The following is a 24,362-nucleotide window of genomic DNA, read 5'->3' on the forward strand; positions in this document are numbered from 1 at the left end:
TGTATCTCATTAGCAAGGCTCTGGAAGTAGCCAGACAGAACGACTCCAGTAAAAAATGGTTCATATCTCGCAAGCCATATTTCCGATAAATATGGCAACCATAAAAATGGTGTCTCCGCATGTGGACGATGCCGGCACCCCCTTTTTATGGGAGCAGGACATTGGGAAATGCCCCAGGCGTGATATCAGCCAATGGGGAACTGGCAGACAGGTCATGAGTCCCCTCGTTCTGTAGCTAAATTCATAACTGTCACGATGAGAGCATTGGCGTCCGCCTACGACGCTCCCAGGCAAAGTTATGGCCAATATCCCCTTTGCTGGATAATTCTGATCCATGCAGGGGGAGTGGCAGTGCTTCCCTGTGAGGTCACTAAGGTAGGAGGGGACCTGGATTGCCCAGGTTGATAACCCTACTTCGGCCATTTTCCAGTGTTCTTCTGCTCGGGGGCCTGGTTGGGAAAGACCTGTGAGGGAGTTCCTGGAAACCTGGTCTACAGCGCCCCCCTGTGGCCAGACGCAACAAGGTAACTGCTGGAACTGTGTATGCCTGTTTGTAACCCATGCTTTGATTGTAACTGTACTCTGACATATGTATATTCTGTAGATTCCCTATTGTATATATTGTAGTTTCTAGTGTGCTTTAGGCTGATTAAATTATATAATTAATCTTGGGCTGTTCTGTTATCTCGATCTTGAATCCCACGTCTGTGTGTTCGGCTAATAGTTACCGTGAAGCGGTTGGTGGCAGCGAGTTGTGCCAAGGATTATTGTGGGGAGGCCAGTGAGATTCGGGGAGATTTTATATATTCCGCCCGCGGAGGTCGGGGGAATATATACCCTACTCTCACCGGGGACCCTTCAATAATCGGCATAAGTAGTATAGCGGCCTCCTTGCTTATTGTCGGGCAATTCCATAATTGGCCTGACTATAAGAGGGGCGCTAGAGAGCGCGTCACGTGCTCTGTCTGTCGGTCGGGAGGTATAAAGGAGGGGTGACCCCCACTTGTTACCCCCCGATTGTGACGTACTGGTAGCCAGCGCGGGGGATTTCTGAGTGACCCCCCCGGTGGTTTGTGACATATTGGTGGCATAGCGGTGGGATCGAGATAATAGTGTGTGTGAGTGTGAGACCCATACTCCCAGACACTAAAGACTGCCTGCAGCAGCTGTGGCTGCTGGGGTCTTCAGACTAGCTCAACACTAGAGTGTCAGAGTGCAGATACTGTAAGGTGTGTGGAGGCATCAGGTGTCAGTTCTGTGTCAGTGACCAAAAGTCTGCAAGAATGGCTGATGGCACCAGGAGCAGAGCTATGCAACTGGCCAATGCTAAAGCAGGAGCCGAAGAGAGGGAGGACGGTGCTGTGGGCAGTAATGAGGAGGTTGTCCACGAGCCCTCCAGGAGCTCGACGCCAGAAAACCGTTCTGCAGAGGACAGCGCACAAGCTGGCAATTATGGACAAGATGAGGAGCAGCTCACCCAAGGGTCCTCAACGAGCCAGATGCCAGCCCTCCGCTCTGCAATGGACAGTGAATCACCAGGCTCCGCAGCGGGCCGCAGATCACCACGTGCCATTCCACCGAGCCTGGGAGGCTCGGATAGCCTTCTTCAAATGGCTATGGCCCTTCTCCAGGCTGGAGACCAGGAGGGCTACAAGGGACTCCTGGCAGAGCGCAGGGCAGAGCGGCAAGCAGCGCGTGAGGCTGAGGCTGCGGAGCGGCAGGCAGCGCGTGAAGAGCGCCAGGCAGAGCGTGACTACCAGCTGCAGCTAGCTCAGCTCCGGCCCTCATCAGCCACACGTGACCTTCAAGACACCAAACTTCCAAAGGTCCGTGTTGAGGACTTCCCAGTGCTGGAGAAGGATGGAGACTTGGACTCTTTCTTGACTGCTTTTGAACGGACTTGCTTGCAGCACCATCTGAACAAGGACCAGTGGGCCAAATACCTGACCCCCCGTTTAAGGGGTAAGGCCCTGGATATCCTTGGGGATTTGCCTGCTGAGGCAGATCAGGGCTACGACACCATCAAGCGGGCCCTGATCCAACAGTACAACCTCACTCCAGAGTCCTACCGCAAGAAGTTCCGGAGCCTACAGAAGGGACCAAAGGACTCCTGGGCTGACCACCGGCGGGCACTTGCCCGAGCTGCCGACCACTGGACCCAAGGCCTGCAGCTTTCCACCGGACCGGAGATCCTGGACTTGTTCATCACGGAGCAACTCTTGTGGAACTGCCCTGAGGATCTCCGCCAGTTCATCCGAGACCAGAAGCCAAAGGGGTCCACGGCTACAGCTGCCCTTGCCGATGACTACACCAACAACCGGGCCCCTGAGGCCAGGAGAGCGGCCACCAGCAGCACCTGGAGAGGGGGTAAGATGAATTCTGCGACTGCCCCACCTGCCCCTAGACTGCAGGGGGTGTCCCCCTCAACTCCCCTCTCCAGGCCCGTGGCGGAACCAAGACGGTGCCACCAGTGCAACCTACCTGGACACTTCAAGGCCATGTGCCCTCAGCGTCCCAAGGCCCCGGCTCCGTCCCCGTCCCAAGGGCCGCCCAAGGTGTATTGTGTGGGTGGGGGTGGTGGTAGGTCCCTGGACAGCTTCCAACCTGTCACCGTCGGCCGGTCTGTGACCATAGGACTGCGAGACAGCGCCTCGGAGGTGACTCTGGTGCGGCCTGAGATGGTGTCCCCCCAAGACTTGATCCCTGGAAAAACCCTCGCTGTCTCCGGGATTGGAGGCACTGACCCGGCGCTGCCTGTTGCTGACATTTATGTGGACTGGGGCGCAGGGCGGGGGGTGAGGGAGGTGGGGGTAACTGATCGGATCCCTGCAAACGTGCTACTTGGGACAGATTTGGGGCAGATAACCTCCCAGTTTGGGCCCCAACCAAGGGCTGAACCTTCAGCCCGTACTGACATGCCTCCGGACAATGTTAATGTGTTATCTATGAATGATGTAAGGGAGGAGGGAGTGAACTCTGATATTTCTGCTTGCATAGACACCATAGACACACACACAGCTGCAGCTGTGACAGGGGAGGGGGTCAGAGAAAGGTGTGACAATGCCTCTACAAGTAACCAGCCTGTGAGCTGGGATCTGTTGCCCTCTGCAGGGATAAGCAGAGAGCAGGGTGCTGCAGGGGGAGGACCAGTGTGTGGGGTGGGGGCTACCACAGCAAATGTGGGGTCCCCAGAGATTTCACAGCGGGGTTCTGTTGCTGCAGGAGGGGAACAGGCAGGTGAGATTGGGGCCGGTCCAGGAGCGGAAGTGCTCCCAGGTAAGATCTCGGTGCATGGTTCCCCCACAACCGGGGTGTCAGGAAGCCAGGTAGGTCTGCCTGAACCGGCGACTTGGTCAGGAACGGAGGAGGAGCAGGCACGACCCACGGTCGCAGCGGCTGTGGCCGCTGTCACCCGCAGTGGGAGTGCTGGAAGCCAAGGGGCCTCCCGGAGGTCCGATAGCTCTTCCCCTTCTGACCAAGTGGCAGCCGAGTCAGGTGGAGGCCAGGACACAGGTCCCGGGGTACTGACTGAAGATGTGACAGTCTCGTCGATTCTGGCCACATCTAGTCAGGGGTTTCAGGCAGCGTTAGAAGCTGACGACAGCCTGAAAGCTCTTAAGGAGCAGGCGGCACAGCCTCCCTCGGACTCGGACCCGGAGCGAGTGGTCTGGGACCAAGGACGGCTGTACCGGGCCACGGTCCAGCAGGGTTCACCGGAGGCGTGGCCCAGGGACCGACAGTTGGTGGTACCCTATCCGTTCCGGACGGAGTTGTTGCGGATCGCACATGAGATTCCGATGGCCGGACACCTAGGGATCGCTAAGACCAAGGCCAGGTTAAACCAGCATTTCTACTGGCCAAAAATGGGGGCCGATGTGGCTGCCTACTGCCGTTCGTGTGAAACCTGTCAGAGAGTGGGGAAGGCGGGGCCACGCCCCAAAGCCCCACTGGTATCTCTGCCAATCATCGATGAGCCTTTCAGGAGGGTGGCTGTGGATCTGGTCGGCCCGCTGGCCATCCCCAGCAGCTCCGGGAAACGCTTCATACTGACGGTAGTGGACTATGCCACCCGGTACCCAGAAGCAGTGGCCTTGTCGTCCATTCGGGCTGACAAGGTGGCCACCGCATTGCTGGAGATTTTCTCCCGAGTGGGTTTTCCCCAGGAAATGCTCACTGACCGGGGGACCCAATTCATGTCCCAGCTGATGGAGGCCCTCTGTAAGCAAGTCCAGGTGCGACATCTGGTGGCCAGCCCGTACCATCCACAGACTAATGGCCTGTGCGAGCGGTTCAATGGCACCTTAAAGCAGATGCTTAAGATGTTGGTCGACTCCCATGGGCGTGACTGGGAGCGGTATCTCCCACACCTGTTATTTGCTTACCGGGAGGTTCCACAGGCCTCAACAGGATTCTCACCGTTTGAGCTCCTGTACGGGCGACGTGTGCGGGGCCCCCTGGCTCTGGTGAAAGAGGCTTGGGAAGGGGATTTGGCCACCCCTGGAGTGTCGGTTATCGAGTATGTCATGCGCTTCCGGGACAAAATGCAGGCCTTGACGCAACTGGTACACGACAATATGGCTCAAGCCCAGGCCGATCAGAAGCGTTGGTACGACCAGAACGCTTGTGAGAGGACCTACCAAGTGGGTCAAAAGGTGTGGGTACTGGTCCCCGTACCACAGGACAAGCTTCAGGCAGCCTGGGAAGGCCCATACCTCGTGTACCAGCAGCTCAACCCTGTGACGTACCTGGTCACCCTGGACCCTGCCCGTGGAAGGCGGAAGCCCTTCCATGTGAACATGATGAAGGCACATCATGAGCGGGAGGCATGTGCGCTCCCCGTGTGCAACCTGCCCGAGGAGGGAGAAGCGGAAACCCTCTTGGATATGCTAGCCCAGGTTAGGGCAGGCGGATCCATTGAGGATGTGGAGGTTGGCCACCAGCTCTTGGAGGACCAACGGTCCCAGCTGTGGGCCACCCTACACCCCTTCCGGGGGTTGTTTACCAACCAGCCCGGAAGGACTGACTTGGCTGTCCATCACGTGGACACTGGGGATCATCCCCCGATCCGGCGTTCAGCATATCGGGTCTCCCTGGAGGTGCAGCAACACATGCGCCAGGAGATTGACGAGATGCTGAAGCTGGGGGTGATCCAGGCATCCAACAGCGCTTGGGCCTCGCCTGTAGTCCTCGTCCCTAAGAAGGACCGAACCACTCGGTTCTGCGTGGACTACAGGGGGCTCAATGCGGTCACGGTCGCCGATGCGTACCCAATGCCACGCATCGATGACCTGCTCGATCAGTTGGCCGGGGCTCAGTACCTGACCATCATGGATCTGAGCCGGGGATATTGGCAGATCCCCCTGACTCGCAAGGCCAGGGAACGCTCTGCCTTTATTACCCCATTTGGACTGTACGAGTCCACGGTGATGCCATTCGGGATGAGGAATGCCCCTGCCACTTTCCAGCGGATGGTCAACACCCTGCTCAAGGGACTTGAAGGGTACGCGGCCGCGTACCTGGATGACATTGCCGTCTTCAGTCCCACCTGGGAGGACCACCTAGAGCATCTAGCACAGGTGCTCAGGCGGATCCACCGGGCAGGTTTGACCATCAAGCCGGGAAAGTGTCAGCTGGCCATGAGCGAGGTCCAGTACCTCGGTCACCGGGTAGGTGGGAGAACACTGAAGCCCGAGCCTGAGAAAGTGGAAGCCATCGCATCCTGGCCCACCCCCAGGACCAAGAAGCAGGTGATGTCCTTCTTGGGGACCGCTGGGTACTATAGGAGGTTTGTTCCATGCTATAGTAGCCTGGCAAAGCCCTTGACGGACCTCACCAAGAAGAAGCTGCCCTCTGCAGTCGATTGGACAATGGACTGCGAGACAGCCTTCCGGGCCCTAAAGGACGCCCTGTCCAGCCCGCCCGTGCTACAGGCAGCCGACTTCACGCGGCCGTTTGTAGTACAGACCGACGCCAGTGACTTCGGCCTCGGTGCGGTGCTCAGCCAGGTGGACTCTGCGAGCCAAGAGCACCCAGTCTTGTACCTGAGCAGGAAGCTGTTACCAAGGGAAGTTGCCTATTCCACGATGGAGAAGGAGTGCCTGGCCATAGTGTGGGCCCTGCAGCGTCTGCAACCCTATCTATACGGGCGCCACTTCATCGTGGAGACGGACCACAATCCCCTCAGCTGGTTGCACACCGTCTCTGGGACGAATGGGCGATTGTTGCGATGGAGCCTTGCGCTCCAGCAATACAACTTCACCATTCGCCACAAAAGGGGCCGTGACCACGGTAACGCAGACGGGCTGTCCCGACAAGGAGAGGTCGCGGACGGGCGCACGGGGGAACACCGGAGTGTGCTGCCCCCTAGCGCCCTCAAAAGGGGGGAGGTGTGAGGTAAATCCGGAGATATGACGATAAATCATGATATTCAAGTATGTCAGGAAGCCCTCTCCTGGTGTCACCCCCCCTTTCCTTCACACAACTGGTTTAGCAACAAATCCCATGGCCATGTCCTGTGATATGGAAATTAGGTGGCTTAGGGACAATGGACACAGGATGACTCCCTGCCGTCACCCTGTAACAAGAGTTGTATCTCATTAGCAAGGCTCTGGAAGTAGCCAGACAGAACGACTCCAGTAAAAAATGGTTCATATCTCGCAAGCCATATTTCCGATAAATATGGCAACCATAAAAATGGTGTCTCCGCATGTGGACGATGCCGGCACCCCCTTTTTATGGGAGCAGGACATTGGGAAATGCCCCAGGCGTGATATCAGCCAATGGGGAACTGGCAGACAGGTCATGAGTCCCCTCGTTCTGTAGCTAAATTCATAACTGTCACGATGAGAGCATTGGCGTCCGCCTACGACGCTCCCAGGCAAAGTTATGGCCAATATCCCCTTTGCTGGATAATTCTGATCCATGCAGGGGGAGTGGCAGTGCTTCCCTGTGAGGTCACTAAGGTAGGAGGGGACCTGGATTGCCCAGGTTGATAACCCTACTTCGGCCATTTTCCAGTGTTCTTCTGCTCGGGGGCCTGGTTGGGAAAGACCTGTGAGGGAGTTCCTGGAAACCTGGTCTACAGCGCCCCCCTGTGGCCAGACGCAACAAGGTAACTGCTGGAACTGTGTATGCCTGTTTGTAACCCATGCTTTGATTGTAACTGTACTCTGACATATGTATATTCTGTAGATTCCCTATTGTATATATTGTAGTTTCTAGTGTGCTTTAGGCTGATTAAATTATATAATTAATCTTGGGCTGTTCTGTTATCTCGATCTTGAATCCCACGTCTGTGTGTTCGGCTAATAGTTACCGTGAAGCGGTTGGTGGCAGCGAGTTGTGCCAAGGATTATTGTGGGGAGGCCAGTGAGATTCGGGGAGATTTTATATATTCCGCCCGCGGAGGTCGGGGGAATATATACCCTACTCTCACCGGGGACCCTTCAATAATCGGCATAAGTAGTATAGCGGCCTCCTTGCTTATTGTCGGGCAATTCCATAATTGGCCTGACTATAAGAGGGGCGCTAGAGAGCGCGTCACGTGCTCTGTCTGTCGGTCGGGAGGTATAAAGGAGGGGTGACCCCTACTTGTTACCCCCCGATTGTGACGTACTGGTAGCCAGCGCGGGGGATTTCTGAGTGACCCCCCCGGTGGTTTGTGACACTGTGCATGTAGGGAAGGTATTAAATAGGTTATCCGATCTCTGAATAAAATATGTATAAAAGAATAGGAAAAAAAATTTCACCTCCTTAATTCCATGCCAATGTGACCAAAAAACTTTCAAAGTCTCCATGGTTTTGGTTTACAAGAGGTTGGGACATGACTGCTTCAGCCAATCAGTGGCCTTAGGTATCACGTTCCATTCTATCGTGGCTCCTATCGTTGAGCTGATCATACAGTTAGTGATGCCTATGAGGATGTCTGTTCTAGTGAAATTAATGATTGGACTGGAGAGCTCCTATAAATCTGAAAGTGCCACTATTGGCTGTCAGTCAAGGTTCAGGAGGAGTGATTACAGAGTACTCACTGTGTAGTAAGAGATGACTGTTCACTACCCCGATGACTGGAACTGAGCGGCTGCAGGGAAAATATACCATCTCTTTCTCCCTGCAGCTGCACCTCCAATTAGACTGCTGAACATGCCATGGAGTCACATCACCAACATTGTCATTTTTTGTAACATCAATTCCACCAAAGAATGTACTAAAAAACTATCATGTTTTAAACCTTGATTTTGTGTAAAGTAGTAAAATAAAACAAATTCTATAACTAGTGGTGTAATCATACTTATCTGCAAAATCATATGATCAGGTTAGGTCTCATTCAGATCCGTGTATAAACAAGTATATAAAAAAATGATACCAATGTTATCGGTGTCTCCGTGAGTTTTGGATGGGCATATGGCCCACAAAATAAACAGGAACATGTGAATAGCGGCATAGGTTCTTAAGGGTGATGGGTTCTCTCCGTGAAAAACGCAGATGTATGAATGAAGCCTTAATACCATAAAAAAAAAAGCCCAGGAAACAATGTTGGCATCACTTATTGTCACCCTTTAACCCCACCTGAATTCTTTCCCGTTTTTCAGTACTTTATATGGTAAAATGAATGATGTTATTTAAAACTTCAACTGATTCGGCAAAAAACGTGTAGTGGGAAAAATGAAACGAAGTTATGGCTCCTTGAAGAAGGGGAAAAAAAACCTCCAAAGTGTAAAATAAAAATTAATTTTCTTGTTCACGTTCTGGCATTATAGGGACATATTCTTAGTTCAGGTCATGAGTAGTTATGGGCAGCATCTTATAGACATCTGCCATTACTAATCTAGGGCTTAGTGGCGGTTGTGAGCTGTTAATAACCCCTTATTACCCCAATTTCCACCGCACCACGGTAATCAGGAGGAGCTGGGTAAAGCTCCGGAATTGTCGCATCTAATGGATGCGACAATCCTGGGCACCTGCAGGCTGCTATTTTTAGGCTGGGGGCCCAATAGGCATTCTTCTAATTTTGTTATCCTGAAAGAGATTGGCCACTACTTTTTCATTGATGGTCTGTCAGTAGGATAGGTCATCAATGTCTGATCTTCTGGAGTCTGACACCCAGCACGCCACTGATTAGCTGTTCTCAGTCCTGGCCGCTCTCAGTTGATGGGTCAGCTCCAGAACTGAGCATTTCCAGCCTCCTGAGAACAGATGATTGGCAGGGGTGCAGGGTGTTGGACCCCAGCCAATCAGACATTGATGACCTATTCTAAAGATAGACCATAAATGTAAAAGTAGTAGCCAACCTCTTTAAAGCTCTCTCCCACTTGGGTATAAAATATTGATCCCATTCTCATCCAAAAAAGCTAGAAGAGTGAAAACATATTCCTTATGCTATGTGAGTACTTGATTTTTTTTATCCTTACCTAGCATCCGTATGCTATCTTTATGCAATGCATTTTTTTTCTGAGCAGTTATTATTCTAAAGTCATTTACAGGACCATATACAGTGTTCTATGCTACAGAATGGTAATGTATTGTAAAAATTTGGTGGCATATAGCTGGCCCGTGTGCTATCCGTATTTTTTCTCACCCGCAGAGACTTGCATTGGAGAGTCTCATCTGATTTACGTGGCCTTACGCAGCATGCTGAGATTCTTTTGTCAGGCCGATTACAGCTGAGGAAAAAAATCGCAGATCTGCTCTGTCTCATTGAATAACATTTGTCCGAGTGCAATCCGATTTTTTTCTCGCATTTCACTCATCCATTTTATACTCAAGTGGGAGTGAGGCCTAATTGTGATAATAGTTTCAAGTGCTAATCCTGCAAGCAATAATATGAAACTCTCTGAGCAGATGTAAGATATTTGCAGCCCAGTCATCTGCTGGTCCCTTTGCTCAGTCCACAGCACAGTAAGAACATCAGAAGACAGTTGGGGCCTCTCCTGGCAAATAGTCTTGTAGATGTTTCCAGAAACCCCTCCTAGGATCACATGATGTAAGAAGGGAATATGGACCCATGAAATACACCATGCGGCCATATGACGCCGTAATCTCCAAGCAGCTGCACTTCTCCATCCCAGCCCTGTGAAATGAATCCTCTGAAGACCCCCACTCACTTTTATTTGCATCATAATCCAGATCACAAGGGTCCTGTTCAACATGTGCAAATAGCTGGAGTAAAGGAAATGAAATATGAAGCAGACAAAAGGCCAATAATCAATACTAATGATGTGGGAAACTGATTTGGGTATTTTATGATTTCTGAAACAAAAAAGATGTGAGCGGGTTTATTGATCCTGATGAGCTTGGAAGCATCTTACCTTCACATTTTTGTGATATTTCATTAAACTTGTGTCCAGCTGGGCATTTGCACTCGAAAGATCCCACAGTATTAATGCAATTTCCTCCTTGACACATCCCAGGGATTGCTTGGCATTCATCCACATCTGCCCCAATGAAACAGAACAACAAAAAGCACAAAAGGTTGAAAACATCCCACAGTGTGATCCGTTACACCTAATTATCCATAAAGTCACCCATTGAAATGAATGTTCTGTAAGAAGTACTTCTAGTTTTGGAGATTAAGGAACAAGGAACAGGATATTCTATGAAGCATGTATTAACACCATTGAATGGTGTAAAAATCATCACAAATAATTCTGGTGGAGCCCAGAGTTTTGTCTATTCATGAACAGAGGCACTATGAAGATCTAATGGACGTGCAATATTCTTACACTTCTGTAAATAACACATAAAAGCCGATCATTTACTATTCTGTATAGACAGGACGTCCACGCACACAGAACGGTCATTAAAGGGAATCTGTCCGCAGGTTTTTGCTATGTAAGCTGAAGACAGCATGTTGCAAGGGTTAACAGAGAGAATTCAGGGATGTCTGTCTTGTCAAGGTCCAATCTGTTGTTTATTTGCTATTGTTGTTTAAGCAGCAGGAAAGAGTAGGACATATCATTGCCCGGACTATATACAATGTCATGTGCATGGCAGTCTGGCATGCCCCCTCCTGTGATTGACACGTCACTGTCAATGTGCAATCTCTATTGAGAGCCTGGTGTGGAGGGGGACAGCTCCCTCAGCTCTACTACATGGCTAAATCTAAACATTCAGACGACTGCAGCCAGTAATCTAAGTGATACATCATTGGATTCAGGATCTCTTTGCCTACATCCTGCTACTCTCAGATGAGGTAGCAAAAACCTCCTGACAGATTCCCTTCACTGCGATTTTTCTGTGTACATACATATTGCTCTTGGCTGCACATCTCCCGTTTACCCAGTACGATGAGTTGATGAAAGCAATAATTTTTAATCAAGCTTAAAAATCATTTCACCTTATAAATGAGCAATTTTGGGTGTAAATCCTCCCAAGTACTTGAATAACCTTGACCAACAGCAGCCATTAAATAACCTTCGATCAAGTATATGCAACCAATCTGCAGTCATTTAATAATTTAATAGCCTATGTAAACAGGCTGTCTATACCTTTGTTTTCCACAGCACATAATCCTGTTTATAAAGGAAAATGTGCTGCCGAGAACAATCATTTTTAAGTAAGCTTAAAAATCATTTTACCCGACGAACGAACATTTTGCCTATATTTTGGCAGGTGATTATCTGGACACGAGTGTCCCTATGAATGCTCGTTCTCAATATTCGTGTAGTAGAAATGCAGCTTGCACCTTTTAGATACATTCTGGTATATTGTGACTATTTTAGGAACAATAAAATGATCCCCAAATTGTATGCAATTAGGATTAAAGTGAATATGTCCCTATATTTCCCAGCATTGCTTAATAGATCTCTTAGACCTGATGAGACTGGTGTACTTGTCACCAAAATTCATGTAAGGATGACTGTTTAATCCTTTTTGAGAGTGTTCCTGCCTGATATTAAAGTGTGCTAGAGCTGGACTCGTTTTTATATGCCCATTTTAATTAAAAATTATTCTACAACTATTCTGACATGGATTTTCAATGTAAATACACTAGCCTCATCAGATCTAATAGATCTATTTATTAATTTATGCAGCTTGCATTGTGATATCTGCTGACAGACCTGCTTTATTACACTGCAGGGTCAAGGGCACAGTATTGTCTAATTTGCCCAGAATGACACCACATGACACCATTAATTCCCGAATTTAAATGTACAGACTTCAGTTTTTCTCTTACGAGTGCTATCCATGTTTTTCACAGATAGCACACATATGTGAAATAGTGAATGGGACTGTTCATTTGTGATTTTCACAGACCAAGCAGTCAGCGCAAAATCAGAGACATGTCAGATATTGATCTGAGAATAGGGTCAAAATCAGCAATGCAAGTCAATGGGTCTGTGAAAAGTCAAACAGCACCAAGTGCATCCGATTTACACAGACTGCTAAATAGGGAAATAATTGAGAACTAGTTTTTTTTACATTTGTCATTTGAATGAGACTTTATTAAGAAGAAATTGCTATTCTTATTGGAATGTATGAGAAGTCTCATTAAAGTCGAACTTTTACATTTCAGCAGCATTTACAGTAGATCTGGTATATTTGGCAATTGAGCTTTTTATGCTGGATTTGGATATTGGACACAACACTGTTTCCTGACGTACGGTAACACAGCAACATTAAGAGCTCTCACCTGCACGGATGCATGGGCCATTTGTAATGGTTGCCCTGAAGAAAGTTTTCTCAAAATCACCCTCCATGATAAAAAGGTTTAAGAAGTTATCTACTTCTAGGACAACCTTTTTTGATTCCATGATTTTTGCCATGTAAAATAATAAAGACTATACTCACCTCCCATACCGGTGCCCTTCCAGGGGTGCCACAGCTTGAGGTGCCAAGGCTCACATTGGCGTTGTGATGTCACGTGAGCCCCTCATCCAATCAGTGCCGGCTTCCTTCTCCCTGCCTTTGGACCAAGCGAGTTAATCAACAGGACGTGAGCGTAGCGGCTGTGCTCACTTCCTGTTGATTGCTTGTTTGGTCTGGAAACATGCGCTGATTGGATGCAGAGCTAGTGTAACATCAGAACCCCATGTGAACATCAGCACCGCTGGAAGGGCACTGGTAAAAGGAAGAGAGTATAGTCTTTATTATTTTACCTCAGATAAACATGTGTAATCTAAATGCATTGTCCTAGAAGTGGACAGCCCCTTTAAGTACTATTAATGTACTAAATGGTTTGAGTTTGAACTTAACAAGTGAGAATGATAATTAGAAAGTTTCCTGCAGTTCCTACATGCACAATCACGGCTCTCAGTGAGTAAAGCCTTAGCTCAAGAGTTGGCATGCAATCAGAATTAACTTGAGGTCTATTCTATTTGTAGTTCTGAATTGAATCCCTTGCTCATGTCACACCTAATGGTGTAATAAAACTGTGTCACAAGAACTACCCAGTAGAGACTTTACGTTCTGTATCCTCCCATCAGAAACTAGATCGCCTAGCCTAAAGTCTACTTTAGTCTACTTTTTTGATGAATTTCATATCTGTGTTATGTACCTAAGTGAAAAACTTACATTATAACTTTACAAAATTCCCCCACGGTGCTGGAAAGTTAGATTACTCAACAATTTAGTATATGACTGCCTCTGTTAACTTTCTTCAGCTTCCTGCCAGACATCCAGACAATAAAAGAATTTATACAGCTGGAAGTATTAGACCCAAAGCCAAAAACTGTGTCAGAGCTCTCTATCAGGAGGCATGCTCAGGAATAAGTGAGGAACATCTGGGCGGCTGCAATGATCTGAACCAACTGCACACTCCAGCGGAATAAAATGTCAGAGACATAGGTGGATAAGCAACTTTTTCACAAGTCAAACCCAACAATGTCAGCTGTTTAATGAGAGGCAATAATAATTGTGCCTGTATTCCATTATATATCTGCTTTATTTGAAATATAATTTTTCTATCTGAGGTCATGTTAAATTATCTTCTTTTCTGTCGGAATGAGGGAGTTCTTGGCAGGGAGAAATTCATTAAGGCTTTGGCTCGTCTGTCTGACCTGAGCTGCTAATGCCCCCCTTATACATCACGCAGTCACTCAGTCATGAGGTAATGCATTTGACAATGATTTTCCATTCTCCATGCACAGGCTGAGGTATGAAACATGGCATGCTGTCCAAAGCCCTGTAATTCTATCAACATTAAGACATTAGCAGTTTCAACAGCTCCGTGTACTTTGCATACCTTGACACGCTCCTGTTCGGATGTTTGGAATAAATCCACGACGACATGGATGTGGCTGGGCCGGGCACATCTCACAAGGGTGGCCCCACGCTCTCCCTACTGTAGCGCAGCACAACGTCTTCGTGCACACGATACCTGTCAGCTGTCCTTGGCACATTTGGTTGCTCACAATAGAGAAGCAAGGTCCAGTCCTGTAATCTTAAAACACAAAACAAAAGATACTTCAGAAACAAGCTCTTACACTGCATTAATTACTTTACTTTTTGAATGTACTGTCTACGTATAGATCTGCTTTAAAGGATTATTCCCATACTAAGACACTGATATGGTTAGTTACACAGTATTAAAATAAATAAGTTTGCAATTGGTTTCCTTTTTCTAAATGTTGTTGTTCTGCTATAAGAGATTTTATCTTATAGCTCATTGTCAAGGAGATCAATCACCCAAGCCTGCCTGAGTATGCGCAGTAGCTAAAGTCAAGGCTGAGGAGTTAACTCCTGAGATACTAGTCAACTTTTTCCAACCCACTGCATTTTTTTTATACAGCAGTTAGCTACTGACTTCCTCCAAGCTGTGAGCTTCTAATCCAGAGGGGGTCTTATCAGTTTTGACAAATCATATGCCCAATCCTATCCCTGGGAAGTTTCCATAGCAGTTTTCCTATTCACTGCTCTCCTAAGTAATGGTTGTTCAAAGGCATTGTTATCTTCATACGCACATATAGAAATAACAGTGTAGACTAGTTCTGTCATAGAAGAATGATAAACTCAGCAAAAGGGTAAGCTACTGATCTAAAGCTGTCACACAAAGAGGAGTGTCTGCCCCAACAGCAACAAGGAAGTGAGGAGGCTAGTGAGCAGTGAGTTTGTGAGGAGACATACCGTACTAACACTTTAAGTATGTTAGCGGGCTTTACACGCTACAACATATCTAACGATGTGTTGGCGGGGTCACGTCGTAAGTGACGCACATCCGGCATCGTTAGTGTTGTTGTAGCATGTGACAGCTACGTGTGATTGCGATTGAACGTAAAACCGTTTATCGCATGCACGTCATTCAAAACCTAAAAATTGAACGTCAGGTTGTTCAGTGTTCCCGGGGCAGCACACATCGCAGTGTGTGACACCCCGGGAAAGATGAACAGATCTTACCTGCGTCCCGCGGCTCCCGCCAGCAATGCGGAAGGAAGGAGGTGGGCGGGACCCCTCCGCTTCTATTGGCCGGCTGCCGTGTGACGTCACTGTGACTCCGAACGTCCCTCCCACTCCAGGAAGTGGATGTTCGCCGCCCACATCGAGGTCGTATGGAAGGGTAAGTACGTGTGACAGCAATTAATAGTTTGTGCGACACGGGCAACAAATTGAACGTGTCGCACATACGATGGGGGCGGGTCACATCACATACGATATCATATGCAGAATTGAAAGATGTAAAGCAGGCTTTAATCTGAGCAGATTTCACAATTCATTTCCCAAAATGACTTTTTTCATATATTTAGTTTGCTTTGTACCTTTTGACCCAACTAAATGTCCAAATGTATGGGGGGGGGCATCAAGAGAGATAGCTGTTAGATGACATTTAATGTGTATAAACAGCCTAAACCTTGGATTTATACATCAGATTTTGCTGCAAAATATATGTTGGGTTGGCAATATACAATTCTAACGCATGTGAACACAAAAAAAATAATAAATTCTAACATTAAAGGGGTTGTTAGAGCACGTAATAATATTAATGACTAACAAATATACTTTAAAGTTTGTAAACCCATCAGAATTTTCCATAATTCAGCATAAAAGTTGACCTAAAACTACCTCAGAAGTTCACAGAAGCCCTAAAGGTAGATAATGTACATTAAATGAACCAAACAAACCATGAGTCAAAGGATTATACTTTTTCATTTTTTTCTATGAAGAAAAAAATCCAATATCCCATGTTTGTAAGTGTCAAAAGAATGGGAACATTTTAAATTCACAGATAAGTTGAAGGTGAAATTAGAGTCAGAGATGACAATCAGGTGAAAGTGGATGACCTGTTTTATTTAAGAAAATTGATCTATAAAATATGATATTCACAAACCATTTTTGTGGAAATGTATCATGGCACTAACAAATAAGATTTGTGGGATCCTCAAAAAAAGAGTTATTGAAGCTCATCAGGCTGGAAAAGGTGACAAGACCATCTATAAAAAATTCTGTCAGACAGATGGTGTTCAAATTCAGGAAATTCAAGCTCTTATTACCTTCCCCATGGGTAGTTGACCAACAAAAATTACTTTAAGAACAAGATGTATATCAGACTGCAAGGTCACAATGGAACCTAAGGTAACCTCTAAGCAACTAAAGGCTTTTCTCACATTAGTTAATGTTAATGCTCATGACTCATGAGTTCACCATTGAAAGGGCACCAAACAACAATGGTGTGCATGGCACAGAAAGCCACTGCTCGCCAAAAATAACATTGCTGCACATCTGCAGTTTTCAAAAAATCACCTGGAAAAGTCAGAAAGCTATTGAAACAATATTTTATGAGCCGATAAGTCCAAAATAAAGCTCTTTGCTTCTTAAATGAGAAGTGCTATGTTTGGAGAATGAAAAACAATGCATTACAGGATAAAAAACTCATGATATCTATAAAACACGGTGATGGTACATGAGCTATGTCTTAAGAGGATGTAGGACATGCAGCAAGACAAAGATCCAAAGCACACAAGTCGTTCTACAAAAGATTAGGATAATCAAGGAAAAAATGTGCAGGACATGGTAGATCATGATAAAATTAGTAAATTAGGTACCTTTAAAAACATTTAGAGGAACATATAAGGTAAAGCCAAAAATGCAGAGACAAAAATAGAATATTGGGTGAGCCAGAGAGACAAAAGACATACCGTATATGTCTCTCAATGATAAACACAATTAATGTGAATAGAAGGCAAAAAGATAAGGAGCATAATATAGATGGTAAAATATCCTAGAATAAAAATGTAAAAAGTATGACATATTAAACAAAGTAACAAAAACCTTAAAAGAGTACAAACTCAATGGATGCTAGAATGGATGTACCAGGAGTAAGTGCAGTGAGTCGTCAGTGGTAAAGAGTACAAGTCACAATGGACAAGATAAAGGAAGCCTTAATGAAGAATAAACTCCATGGATGCCTAACAAGGTGTGACACCAGTGTCGACGCTTTTCACACATTTTTTCTTATTTTATTCACTGTTACATACATGTTTTACATTGGTATTCTGGAATATTTTACTATCTATATTGTAGCCGTACTTTTTTGCCTTGATTTTACACTGTGTTTATCATTGAGACATATATGTCTATTACCTCCCCGGATCACCCATCTGTCTATGTTTGTCTGTGTATTTTTGGCTTTGCCCTATATGTTCCTATATATATTATAAATGGCAACTAATAAAAGTTGTCTCATTTCATTGTGATTTACAAAAATCCTGCACATTTTTTCCTGAATTATTCAGGTGCATTGTAAAAAAATTTATTTCTGGCTTTTGCCAATTGCTTTTCTGGCTCTCATCTAAAAAAGCTTAAAGATTAATGTTAAAGTTTTTGAATGGCCAAGTCAAAGTCATGGCCTGATGCTGTCTAAGGACCTGAAGGGATCGGTTCATGGGGGAAAACCCACCAACAAAAGAGCTGAAGCTGTTTTATAGGGAGGAATGTGCTAAAATGTATCCAAGCCATTGTGCAGGATTAATTAATAATTACAGGAAATGTTTAAATACCGCTAATGTTGAACAAGAAGATCACACCAAAAAGCAAAGATTTGCATACTTTTGTCACTCAAAGACGTGATGTTGGATCAGTCTTCTCATTTAGAAATGGCAGTCTAAAATGTTGAACCTATTTGTTTTGATTTAGTTTTCTTGTTCTACTTTTTTGATTTGTGTGAAAATTTCACAAAATTTTGGGTCAAATTTATGCAGAAAAATTTTGAAGGGTTCACATAGGTCATCAATATCATATCGGCAAGGGTCTGACACCCGACTCTCACCATCCAAATCAGCAGTTATCATGTCCATGGTGTCTAAATGTAAACAGAGTACGCAGCACAACAGCACAGCTTTGTATATTGTGTAGTGGCTGCTGCCGGGTATTTCAGATCAGATCCTATACTCATACATGTGATGTTCAGTACCTGACAGCGGCTACTATATAATATGTGAAGCTGTGCTCTTCTACTAATAGCTTATTGGGATTGGGAGTAGAGATGAGCAAACCTTTGGAGGTTCGGTTCGCCAGATACATTCGAACCTTAAAAAAGTTCAGGTTTTGACCCCAACTTGATCTGAACCTTAATTGAAGTCAGCAATTTGGCATTTCGTTGCTCCACCCACATGCTGCCAGTCATATGCAGAACACTTCCGGGAGAAGGTGGGTGGGATTTTTGTATTTTTGTTTGTGTGCACATTACATCAGATCACGCTGATTTCACCCCCAGTGTGAGACGATCAAACACTCCACGCGGCTCGCACAGGGCTGAGCATCACTCATACCCAAGCACAGCGCTGCTCGCTTTAGTGGTTTGCACTCGTAACTCACTCAAACTTCAAACTTGAACTTTGCTTTTTTCAAAATCGGTTTCCGAACCCGAACTTCGAGCATCAAATTCCAGGTTCTTTCATTTCTAATTGTGAGTGCCGGATGTTGGATGCCCATGAATCTGATGTCGAAAGTCATCAAAAGTAACTGCTTGAACAGCTCCTTAATTCCTCATCATATTTTTTTATCTATTTAGATTGTTTTCTATTAATTTTAATAGTGAAATGGCATGAGCCTGTATACAACATAGACTATATATGTTTTAGAAACCAATGTCAACAGACATATTTGTCAAAAAAATGCAAAGAATTTTGTCTACTTCATGACATCTGCCCAAGTGCTACTAACAGTTATATAGAGTCCTCAGTATGGTAGTATTGTAATAAACGATCACACTTTGGTTTCACACACATCCTGACAGAATCTTCTGACATTTTACGTGGCAGAACAATACCAAGTAACACATGCTTTTTAAATCTCTAACCATAAAAAAACTACATCTTTTCCAAATATAATATTTAGTGCCAAATTGAATTGTTAATTGTTGAGGTGCCCATCGGCTCGTTTCAGGTCTCTATTGTATATCCCTCAGCTTCCTGTTTTAAGCGCAGAGTACAAACAGTCTGCATTAAAACAAGACATCCTTCGTTACAAACAACTATAGCACAGCACTGCCAAACTGTGACCATACATGGAGAAAACACCGCCGTATCCATGACATTGTGAACATCTGGACTATTCAACAAGTCAGATTCGAATGGTGGAAACTTGGCAGTGAAGGGTGCAAACAATAATTGACGTTGGCAAACAGGGTTTGGCATCGAAATATCGTATTCTACAAAGTGCAATAATACTGCCTGTTTGGACTAAAAATGGCAAACTAGATAAGCTCAGCATTAGTATAACTGGGGTTTTACTGGGGGATTTTAAGGGCAACATGGTATCAAGATTATGCTCAGACACTATTGTTTGGCACTGGTTGTATATGTTGGTGCCCAAGAGATTTTATGTTTCTTTTCTACTGTTTAATATCCATAAACTTACATGTGACTGAAAAGCATGCACAGTGCTAGCCAAACCCATTGTAAGAACAGCACGAATGCAACACACATTGGGTACAAAGATCAGTAAGGCTCAGATTGTCATTTGGTTTTGAATCCAATTCTACATTTAGTTTGGCAAAGGCTATTTCTCCCAATGGCACCCAAACATTTTTGCTTGGATCTGGCATGTGTGTACGTTTATGTCAATGTGGAGAGGGGAATAAGACAATGCCAAAGGTTTCTGGGAAACATTTTGGGGAACAAAGGATCAGGATAGAATTTATTATGATCAATCCCTTTTTTCTAACATTTGCCATCACTGAACTGATAGAAGTCCCCTATATACAAGGGATTGTCAGCTCATCATGCTTATATCAGAAAGTTGTGTATATGACTTGCTTAATGGAATTTTTTAACAGGTTTTTAATTGCCATCTTAATGCGGCATGAAGTAGGAGCAGAGACCCTAATTCCTGTGATGTGTCACTTTTTGGGCTTCTTGGTGTAGTTTTGATAAAATCACTGCTTTCTCTGCAGCTGATGTACCATTTCTCTGAACCCTAACCTCTGTATAACACCGCCCATACCACTGATTGACAGCTTCCTAAATACACTGTGCAAAGACAATAAGAAGGAAAAATCTGCTGACAGATTTCCTTTAATGCATAACCGTTGTTTAATTTATATATCATAAATCAAAAGTACACATGAAAATAAGCAACTTTGTATTACATCTTATCAGACAAGTTACCTTCTTTCTCTGAAAGAATTGATCAGTCATTATCAAAATTCTCAATTCTGAGGGAAAATCTGTAATCAGTGAAGACTTTCCTATTACTGAGATAGGAGATGGCAGCTGTTACTGATGAGATTCTATGTAAGGAAGATGGAGGAGGGGCGGAGCTCTGCCTCTAACTCCTCCCTCTGCTGTTAGCTCCTCCTTCTGCCTCTAGCTCCTCCCTCTGTCGCTAGCTCTTCCCTCTGCTTATAGCTCTTCTCTCTGCTCTAGCTCCTCTCTCTGCCTCTAGCTCTCCCCTCCTCCCATCATCATAAAATCTCTCCAGTAACAGCCGCCATCTCCTATCTCAGTAATGGGAAAGTCTTCACTGAATACAGATTTTACCTCAGAATTGAGAATTTTGATAATGACTGATCAATTTTGGCAGAGGAAGAATCAAATTTGTCTGATACGATATATTATAAAGTTGCTTATTTTCATGTGTACTATTGATTTGTGAAATAAAAATTAAAACCACTGTTACACTTTAAGCAATTAGAATCCAGTTGAATGCAATTATCGACTAGAATATCTTTGAGATTACATCTCCTTCTTTATTTAACCATAAGTTTTCGAAACGCCACCTCTGGAAAATCTGTCACTTTCCAACAAGTACCAATTGCTTTCTATAACAGATTGAATTGTTCAGTCTTAAGGGCCATATTTGAAATTGACAATAAATCTCTTTCCTTCACCTTCATGTGAATTTTTCTTTTTATTAAGAAGCTTCATCTGCAACAAAAAATCAGCCCTATGAAAGGCACCATCAACAACTGACATGGGGTAACCTGTGTTGGTGATCCTTAACTTTACCTCCTTTTCCTCAGCTTAGCAAGTAAACATGCTCTTTGACTGAACCTTTGCCACAAAATGTCGACTGGTTCTTACGACCCCTACTTAGTGGCATTCTATCCTATTTAAAGGATACGAGTGATTTCCTGAAAGCAACAGGAGATTTAGAGTAGCAGGAGGAGTTTTCATTGACATCAACTGATGTGGAAAGTCTCTATATGAGAACGCCACAAGATCCGGGAAATAAAACATATAGACAGATTATTTCTAATACTGATTAGAGCTTAGCGTACATCAAATTTGCTTGTGATATTTATAACGTAACGGCACCGCGATGGGTCCTCCAGTTACATGTTCACCTGCTAATCTGTTTCTAGCTGGTTTGAGGACAGATACATTCATTCACTAAAGTAATCCCTTTATGACGTATATAAAAAATTACTTTATATTTGCAGACAATATATTCATAGCTTGGGCTGGATCAAAGGAGCAATTTAATAAATTTGCCATCTATTTAAAGCAGGTTAACACCATGAATATGTGTTTCACCTCTCATTTTGGAGACTCCATCTTGGAGATTTTGAATGTAAAACATCAGGTTAATGATGGTCAGTTAACTAAAGAAACATTTAGAAAGGCCAAGTCTACGAATTCACTTTTACACAATAATAGTGTCCATCCTTGCCATACGAAAAGCTCACCTCCTTTTAGTTACTTTTTACAGTGAAGAATTAATAGTGACACTTGGCGCTTTCATGAACAGATAGAGGAATTAAAGTTAAGGTTCAACACAGGTTACCCTAGGTCAGTTGTTGACATCTATCATAGGGCAGATTCTTTATCCCATGGAGCTTCTTTATAAAAAGAAAAATCCACATGGCCCTTTGGACAAAACAATTCAAACTCTTACAGAAAGGAATTGGTACTTGTTGGAAAGTGGCAGAGATCTTTCAGAGGTAGCATCTCGAAAACATTTAGTTATACATAGAAGATGGTATAACCGTAAAGATATTCTAGTCCATACTCCTATCATACCGGATTCTAATTGACTAACTAAGGTAGATCCTGTTGGTAATTTCAGATGCGGCAAGAGTCCATTTTGTAAATTTCATCTAACCACGAATCCCTTAACCCCTTCACCACCGGGATATTTTCCGTCTTTTTCGGTTTTTGGGATTTTTTTTGCTCCCCTTCTTCCGAGAGCCGTAACTTTTTTATTTTTCCATCAAGCTTGTCATATGAGGGCTTGTTTGTTTGCTGAATGAGTTGTACTTCTAAATGAAACCATGAGTTTTACCATATAGTGTACTGAAAAACAGCAACAAATTCCAACTGCAGAAAAATTGGAAAAAAAGTGTGATTGCACGATTGTTTTGGGAATATTTTACTCACCGTGTTCACTATATGGTACAACTAATGTGTTGGTGTGATGCCTCAGGTTGGTACGAGTTCGTAAATACCAAACATGTATAGGTTTACGTTTATCTAACAGGTTTAAAGAAAATTGAGAAGCTTGTCGAAAAAATTGGAGCACTTTTTGTGCCATTTTCCGCGGCCTGTAGCGTTCTCATTATTTCGGATATGGGGCTCAGTGATGGCTTATTTTTTGCATTTCGAGCTGACGTTTTATAGATGCTTCATTTTGATTGACTATTATTGCATTTTTGTTGCACAAAATTAGCAACAACCAAAATACGTAATTTTGGCATTTGGAATTTTTTTTTGCTGCTACACCATTATAATTTATTTTATATTTTGATAGATCGAGCATTTCTGAAAGCGTTGATACCAAATATGTGTACATTTTTATTTTTTCAACCCTTTAATGTGGGTAGTGGGTAATTTGAACTTTTAGGTTTTTCATTTTTTTAAATATTTTTAAAACTTTTTTTAACTTTTTTTTTTTATTTTACCAATTCCCTCAGGCAAGGATCAGTAATCTGATTGCTGATTCATTTCTCCTGATTTGAGCAGCATCACTCTGATCAGGAGAAATGCTCCGTTCTTGTTACAGTCAGCGCTCTGCCGGCTGTAACAGGAACTACATCCTGATAGCAACAGGAGTCATCATATGACCCTATGCTACCATGGCAACCATTGCATCCCCATTTTCGCATCACGGGGCTCCCAATGGCAGTGGGGAAAGGTGCGTTCCCCGCCATGGCCATTTACATTATGCTGTCACATTTTGATAGCATGATCTAAGGTGTTAACAGGCATGGGTGGATCATGGATCCACCAGCACCTGTTAACCCCACATTTCTGCTGAACAAATCAACAGACATATTCAGTACTCTCCACCAGCTAACTGCAGCCGCTGGCGATGATTATACCGACATGAGCTAGGACATACCCAGTACATTCAATGTCGTTAAGAGGTTAAGGATTGGTCCTGAATTCCACCAAGTTTCCCATTTTATTTCATGCAAGACACAATTTGTAATGTATGTTTTATTTTGCCTTGTGTTTTTTTTCTCTATTGGTAAAACCATCAGACTGCAATATGTCTTATTTAGAGAGTATTACAAGTCTTTTATCTCGGAAAAAGGTTCTCCTCCTGTTTAATTAATCATGCTCGTGAGAAACACCATACTAACACTGAAGTTTTCAATTTTGCAGGTATAGAGAGAGTTAATCTTCCACCGCAGGATGGGGATCTCCACAGGATACTACTGAGAAGACAAGTTAGATGGATTATTCACTCAATAGCTCTAGGTCCATTAAGATTTAATAACAAAAACGATCTGTCTGTATTTTTATGATACTGTTTGCAGCCATCCTTGTTTTCCCATGTAAGTTTGATGATTACTGTGACGTGTTCATATGATCTGCTTAAAAAGAATTAGGTGCAAGTCATATCATATCAGGACTTGTTGAAGTGCATTTGTGCGCGAAACGGCCGTTGTTTGCAATGGTACCCGCATTCTCCTACCTCCATGTCTTTACTTCATTGATAAATACAAGTTTTTTTTATGGGATAATGAGTGGCACCGGTTTCCTTTT

The 24,362-nt window shown here is 44.5% G+C and overlaps 1 protein-coding gene across 2 annotated transcripts in view; it reads right to left on the reverse strand.

Moving 5' to 3' along the window:
• FBN1 (fibrillin 1) overlaps window positions 1-24,362 on the reverse strand; it is a 385,311-nt gene that overhangs the window by 170,939 nt on the left and 190,010 nt on the right. For both annotated transcript variants that reach the window (XM_075345804.1, XM_075345803.1), the window contains exons 7-8: window positions 14,183-14,380; window positions 10,308-10,433 (exon numbers count right to left, since the gene is read on the reverse strand). In XM_075345804.1, coding sequence (XP_075201919.1) covers window positions 10,308-10,433; window positions 14,183-14,380 — 324 coding nt within the window. The remainder of the gene's footprint in view (window positions 1-10,307; window positions 10,434-14,182; window positions 14,381-24,362) is intronic.

This window comes from Anomaloglossus baeobatrachus, chromosome 4, assembly GCF_048569485.1.
Source record: "Anomaloglossus baeobatrachus isolate aAnoBae1 chromosome 4, aAnoBae1.hap1, whole genome shotgun sequence".
NCBI classification, from domain to species: domain Eukaryota; kingdom Metazoa; phylum Chordata; class Amphibia; order Anura; family Aromobatidae; genus Anomaloglossus; species Anomaloglossus baeobatrachus.